The sequence below is a fragment of the Olea europaea genome, chromosome 22 (genome assembly GCF_002742605.1).
Source record: "Olea europaea var. sylvestris chromosome 22, O_europaea_v1, whole genome shotgun sequence".
NCBI classification, from domain to species: Eukaryota; Viridiplantae; Streptophyta; class Magnoliopsida; order Lamiales; family Oleaceae; genus Olea; species Olea europaea.
The window spans coordinates 14,177,845-14,184,972 of NC_036258.1; the positions used below are offsets into that span (position 1 = coordinate 14,177,845).

The 7,128-nt window shown below is 36.5% G+C and overlaps 1 protein-coding gene across 1 annotated transcript; it reads right to left on the minus strand.

The window, feature by feature from the left end:
* Positions 1-633: 633 nt before the first annotated feature.
* LOC111371786 (probable copper-transporting ATPase HMA5) lies at positions 634-6,899 on the minus strand. The gene is made up of 6 exons (XM_022993940.1): positions 6,470-6,899; positions 3,807-5,198; positions 3,439-3,693; positions 2,359-2,481; positions 1,553-2,032; positions 634-1,146 (listed from the first exon to the last, which is right to left on the minus strand). The coding sequence occupies exons 1-6, from the start codon at positions 6,743-6,745 to the stop codon at positions 730-732; spliced, it is 2,943 nt and encodes a 980-aa protein (XP_022849708.1). The 5' UTR covers positions 6,746-6,899; the 3' UTR covers positions 634-729.
* Between the last annotated feature and the right edge of the window lie 229 nt (positions 6,900-7,128).

Here is a 7,128-nt window from a genome sequence, read left to right on the forward strand (position 1 = left end):
CTCTCAATTCATCAATTCTATTACTTGTTAAAGATCTCATAAGCTTGCAGTTTCGCAATGATCATTCAATAGAACTTAGAATTGGTTTGTCAAAGATTTTTTTATAACGAAAAATAATTTTTTGAAGAATGCATAGTTAATAATGAGTCCTGAAAATATATAGTTGAAAATGAATTTTTTTTTTCCAAATAATTTTCGTAATGTCTATCCTCTAAGTGAATAGTTTATCTCACGACCATTGTGAGGATTTTATTTTTATTTTTATTTTTATTTTTATTGTGACCATTTTGAGGAGAGTAATGCTATTTGTACATAAGGAATTACATAATGATTTACACACGGACGAAGTTTAAAAAAGAGAGTGGGGAAAGATTTTTATTTATTTTTTTTAAGAAATTTTAATTCAATTATATCTCACCACATTATGAATATGTAAATCATTATATGTAAATCATTATGAAAACCAATTATGTATATGTAGACAACCGTTTTGAGAAACTTGAAGCGAACAGATTTCTTATTGTTTGAGTCAATTTTTATTTGGTAAATCAGCTTGCGGTTGTGAATAGTCTAGGAACAGGTCATATGTATAGGTGCGGGTGGTAATAGATGCTTTTAATAGAAGAAAAACCATGCTTGAATTTTACTGAATAGATTAACAACTAATTCCAAACACAATAGCGAAATAGATATCTACATTTAGTACCATCAAAGCTGGACAAGTAGTAATTACTCAATAGTTATCCCTCTTACATCAAGAGTATCCAACTCTTTAGGTCTCTTGTAATTTTTCAACAAAAGAGAGCTACAAACAACACTGACTGAAGAGGCTGCCATTGCTGCGCCAGCAATCCATGGAGGTAATCGGAACCCGGTGGATGGGAAAAGGGCCCCAGCAGCAACTGGTACGCTGATGATATTGTAACCTAATGCCCAGAGGTAGTTAAGTCGAATTCGGAAAAAAGTTTTCCGGGAAAGGTCTATGGCAGTTATGACGTCCTCCAAATTGCTCTTCATTAGAACAATGTCGGCTGCCTCAATGGCAATGTCAGTGCCGGCACCAATTGCCATTCCAATGTCGGCAGCTACGAGTGCTGGTGAGTCGTTAATTCCGTCCCCCACCATTGCCACAACATATCCTTCATCCTGTAGACGAAAAATGTTAATAAGAACTTCAAGATATGCTAATTTCATGTAAAAGAAAAACTGTGCAAATTATACTTGGATTTCTCTGAGGGCAAAGAGGATAGCTATGTGAAGGCTACAAAATATATGATTAGAAGCTGGCGATGCAAAGCATGAAAAAGGCACGTGAATTATAGTACTAGTTTCATACGTACTTTCGTTGGTTGGAGGTCAAGTAGGATCTCCTCTCCTAAGTTTGTTTTTTATTTTATTTTCAGCATTAATTACTAGTCCACCTCTATGGTAGTTTGATTTATAAAGAAACACTTCCAAATGAACGGTGTCTTGATCTGTTGGTCAATCGGAACTTGGATTAATCCACCAATTTTCCCGAGTTCATAGAGAATGGTCGAGATATTAAGCTCACCTGTAGTTCCTTCACTTTCTCTGCTTTATTCTCAGGTTTAGCTTCTGCAAAGACAGTATCTATCCCAGCTTCCTTGGCAATGGAATTCGCGGTTCCCCAATTGTCGCCTGTGACTACTATACTCTTAACTTCCATCGCCTTGAGAATGGAAACAACTTCACGAGCCCCGGGCTTCAATGGATCAGATATGGCAAGAATTCCAACCAATTCCCTGTCGATGGACACAAGAATCCCAGTTTGGGCCAAGCCTTCAGTTTCTGATAGGATTTCCTCAGCATCAAGTGGAATATTGATGTTTTGCGCCAACATTAAGCTCTTGTTTCCCACAAGAACTTCCTTGTTTCGAACAATGGCCTTCACACCATGGCCTGTTATGGATTCAAAATTGAGGGCTTCAGGCCAGACAGGGTTCTCTTCATCTAGCCTTAATTTTTTGGCATACTCAATGACCGCCTTGGCTAACGGGTGCTCGCTGTTTACCTGATAAAGAAAACACACCACTGTCTAAGTTATTACTATAAGCGGAATAAAGTTGTACTGCATTAGTTCATTGATTTCACAGATGGTAATGGTATTTTACTTCTTAAACTGATGTTGTTTGGAGCCATGGTTCAATAAAAATTCACTGAACTATAAATATACAAACAAAAAGATCGGGTTTTCTACAAATTCTAAGACATATAGAGCTCCATTTTTACCTTAACTAAAATTCCAACAACATTAGGTTCAACATTGTGTTGTAACTGGAGACCTAGAGTATACAAGCTTCCCTTAAGAATGTTATGAAGATTTAAAAAGAAGAATACCTCAGCAGCAGCAACGAGCTCATAGAATTCTCGAAGAACCATATTTTTCAACAGTCTTGTGTTGACTACCACTGGCTTGCCAATGGTGAGAGTTCCCGTCTTGTCAAAGACTATGCAGTTTACCTGTCACAATATAGCAAGTAGCAACTAATAATAACAATGAAGTCTCAATTTTCAGTAGTTCAACGTTGACACATTTTTGGCAACAATATAATGAATGTTCATTAGTATGATTTATATATTAACTAAGCATGATAGCCTAAGCTTAAAAAAGTGTACGCATAGGCAAATAAGTTTTAGAGCATGTTTGAGCCCCATATTTTTGCTAATGGCCTAAGCTTAAAAAAGTGTACGCATAGGCAAATAAGTTTTAGAGCATGTTTGAGCCCCATATTTTTGCTAATAATGCATTTTGGAATAGTAGATTGATAAAGAATGTATGATTAAAAATAAGGAAAAATTTTGGATGAGAATCCATAGATTCCTTTTCGGGCGTGATTCATCCTTCCTGAACGCAGCATACAACTCTCCGTTGTACTGCGCTCTCCAAGTGTGCTTATTCCCCCTTCTTCCTTTTCCTGCGAGTCTTTGTTCCGATGAGAAGAAAAAAAGGCGTTAAGAGACCCTCCTGGCCTAACTCTGACACTCTAAGATCATTGAAGAATATGTAATTGAAAAGAAGAGAGAAAATGTATTTTGAAAATAATAGGATAAAACTGTGGCTTGAAATAAATTTTTTTGTAGTGGTCACAGCTCAAAATAATATACTTATTTTGCTGTAATACGTGGGTTATTTTCAAAATAGTACTTTTTAAAGCTAGAAAATAAACATTTTGAAACATGTTACCTTTTTTCAGTATTAAACTACTTTGCCCGAATTTTTTTTGACATAATAGTTAACATCCTTTCACATGTGCGTGGGTTCCACGTGAATAAAAAAGTCCAAAAAAGAAGTGGATCCCCTCCCATTATGAGTGTCGGTCAGCCATTATATTAAAAAAATTTGGTCAACATAGCATGATTGTTTTTTTCAAGCTTAGACAAACATGACATCAGCAAAACAATATATCAGAATCTAACCTTATGAGTGCTTTCTAACGCCCGACCACCTTTAATCAGGACACCTTGAGAAGCACCAACTCCAGTACCAACCATAACAGCAGTCGGAGTAGCCAGGCCAAGTGCACACGGGCAGGCTATGACCATGACAGAGATGCCGAACTGAAGTGCAAGCTGAAAGCTATTCATTGAAGTAGGAATCCAAGATTTTGGATAGCTGTTTAATTCTCCAGCTAAGAACCAGGCAAGCCAAGTGCCAAATGAAAGGATTATTATCTGCAAATTGTAAACTAGCATTCAACTAATTATCTTAGGCTAAGAGATTATCAGTTAGCAGTATAGCTAAAATATCCTGCAACTCAGAATGGAAAAAGCTGTGGTGTATTTACAAGAGGTACAAAGAATTTGGAAATGCGATCAGCAAATTTTTGGACTGGAGCTTTGGCCATTTGTGCTGATTCAACAAGTCGAACAATTTGTGATAGGGCACTTTCTGATCCAACCCTTGTAGCCTTAATGCGTAGCACCCCATTCTCATTCACTGTTCCTCCGATAACCATGTCACCCTTTTGTTTGGCCACTGGCCTAGATTCTCCAGTTATCATACTCTCATTTACATGACTTTGTCCCCAGACAACGAAGCCATCACAAGCTATTTTTTCACCAGGAGTAATCTTAATGATGTCATTCTTTTGTATTAATCGACTGTCTAGTTCTTCCTCGTTCATCAAATTTCCTTCATTGTCCAGGGTTAAAAGGGTCGCTGTCGCAGGAGCCAAGTCCATGAGCTTCTCAATGGCTTCAGATGTCTTCCCCTTAGCCAAAACCTCGAGATACTTACCAAGTAGAATGAACGAAATGAGCATTGAGCTGGTCTCGAAAAAATCAGTCGACTTAAAACTTTTAGAAGTGGCAGCTCTCAATATTGAGAAAAATGAATAAAAGTAGGCGGCATTTGTTCCCAGGGCAATTAAAACATCCATATTTGCGGAACCGAGGCGTAAAGCTTTGTAAGAACCAGTGTAGAATCGTCGACCAATGATGAACTGCACTGGAGTAGACAATATCCACCTTAACATCTCCCCAGTGCTAAGCATGTTCACTATTTTGGTATCCAAACCGTGATTTATACCAGGAAGATACATAAAGACCATCGACATTAAGAATACAGGAATTGAAAAAACCAAACTCCAAAGAAATGATCTGTAATAACGTTTGATCTCCTCTTGCTTATGAGCTTCTCTTCCCCCTCCTTCAGGAAATATAATTGCCTTGACCTGTCCTGATCCGGTCGACTCAATTATTTTTATAAGAGTTCTAGGTCCTGTTAAATCTGGTTCGTACGAAATTGTGAACTTTTGGAGATCTAAATCAAAGTCTATATCTTGAACTCCTGGCAGTGCTTGAAGAGAATTTCCTATTATTCTCACGGAATTTTCAGTTCTTATTCCAAGAACTTGCAGTTGTATTTGCAATCTGTCTTCTCCAGCACTGATAAGTATAGCTTCAAACCCAGCATCTTCTATGGCTTCCAAGATCTGATAGTAGCTCAAGATCTTTGGATCGTACTGAACTTCAGCCTCTTCAGTTGCTAATACAACTTGTGCTTTTAATACACCATGCATTGCTTGTAAAGCAGATTCCAAAGTTGTGGAACAAGAAGTGCAACTCATTTCCTTTATGTGAATCCGGCATACTTGAGTAGATTTGTCATTGGTGTCTTCTTTGATCATCGTGACTCGAAATCCTACATCCTCAATTGTCTCACGGATTGTTTCCTCCTGTGTATTACAACATGGAAGTTGGGCAAACTTTACTGACGACCAATATCCTTAACATTGAAGATTAAATAAACCGTAAAATTGAAAGAGTAACTTACCCCAAGATAAGCAAAATACAGATTTCAGGTCTCTCTTTTATGGTGTATAACGACCATTTCATTCTAAACATGTCTACATAGAGAGGTTAAAACACCTGTTTGTCGCAGAGCTGAGCATCGGGTTTCAATTTGGTCCCTAGTATGTTTATGCTACATAATGGCTACCGAATTTTATGTTTTATTTTAGGCTAATTAATCAGTTGGTCTCCATCATCTCAAATATCAGAAATGCTAGTTTTCGAGCGAAAATACTGATATGGTCTTAAACATGGCATGAATGTTTCATGCAAGTGAAGAAAATGAAAAACAAATGTTTTCACGGAGGCTTCGTTAAAATTTTTGGCAAATATGGACCTTAGATTATGGCTTTATTTGGCATCTGTTGCAACTGGTAATTTCAATGGCAATTGGACAAATTCCAAACATGAACTAAAAAGAAAAAGGATATTATACTTTGCTATCATCTTGGAACAGAGATTACTTTTATTTAAAGGTAATTCAAAAGGTGGAATAAAAATCAAAATTCAAAGATTTAAAATTCTGGGGTCCATGGATGTAGCTTCAAGTTTATAAAAGACATTCAATTCAGGTATAAACTATGACACAAGCGATTACCTCTAACCTATGCCTAAATTGCAATTTAAGAATGCATGAATCTAGGGGCAGCCAACCATAACAAAATATACAATAAATCAATCATGATAACATACTTTGCTATCATCTTGGAACAGAGATTACTTTTATTTAAAGGTAATTCAAAAGGTGGAGTAAAAATCAAAATTCAAAGATTTAAAATTCTGGGGTCCATGGATGCAGCTTCAAGTTTATAAAAGACATTCAATTCAGGTATAAACTATGACACAAGCGATTACCTCTAAACTATGCCTAAATTGCAATTTAAGAATGCATGAATCTAGGGGCAGCCAACCATAACAAAATATACAATAAATCAATCATGATAACACCCCGTCAAATTTATCTAATTCTTCACAAATCAATCGATCATATACGAAAAAAAATAATAAATAAATAATAAATAAATAATTCAAATTCAAAAATATGCTTCATGCAATAGTGAACGTAATTCAATTTCAAGATATAACAACAAACCCTCAAAAATTAACACCTCCACCCCCAAGCTGATATTGAGTATGTATATGTAATTCAACTTACATTGACAAAAGCAGGGTAAAAGATGACTTGGGCTCTGTTATTCAACACATCAACAACAGCCTCTTTGATTCCAGGAAGCCTCTTCACCGCCTTTTCGACGGAGCCAGCACATGCAGTGCAAGTCATTCCAATTACTGAGAACAAGGCCTTGGATTCTTCATCAAATGAAACATTTACGCCCTTTGGATATTTTGGCATTGATGGGTAGTGTGGCCTTGGAGATAAACCTCCGTTCTCGTTCCTTATGCATGCCCATGACAGCAATTTGGCCGCCATTATCGATTTTCAGCAGCCCCTTCGCTTAAAAAGAAATGGAGGAATTTGTTCTTGTTTGAATTTGCTTCAAAATGGGGGAATATATATAGTTGTAGAATTAATACTCAAATCGAATATTACAAGATATCATTTTACTGATTAACGCCCCCTTTTTTATATTATTTAACTTTTAGCTTTTACACAGCAAAACATTGGTGGTAATCATGTTATAAGTAGTTTAATTCTTTATAACAGTAGTAAATTCATAATTAGTGCTTAATCTTATTTAAATAGTTATAATGTTTGTTGGGTTCCCCCCAATTTGATACTGACCTTAGTGGCTGGGCCCTTCCGGATTTTGTGCTCTTTTGTCATTTCAGTTTGGGCATTGCTCGAAGAAGGGG

Coding starts and splice junctions, on each gene's coding strand:
- LOC111371786 (XM_022993940.1), bottom strand. CDS start 6,745: ATGGCGGCCAAATTGCTGTCATGGGCATGCATAAGGAACGAGAACGGA. Junction 2,033..2,358: donor AGCTCGTTGCTGCTGCTGAG/GTATTCTTCTTT, acceptor TTTCTTTATCAG/GTAAACAGCGAGCACCCGTT. Junction 1,147..1,552: donor AGAAAGTGAAGGAACTACAG/GTGAGCTTAATA, acceptor TTTCGTCTACAG/GATGAAGGATATGTTGTGGC.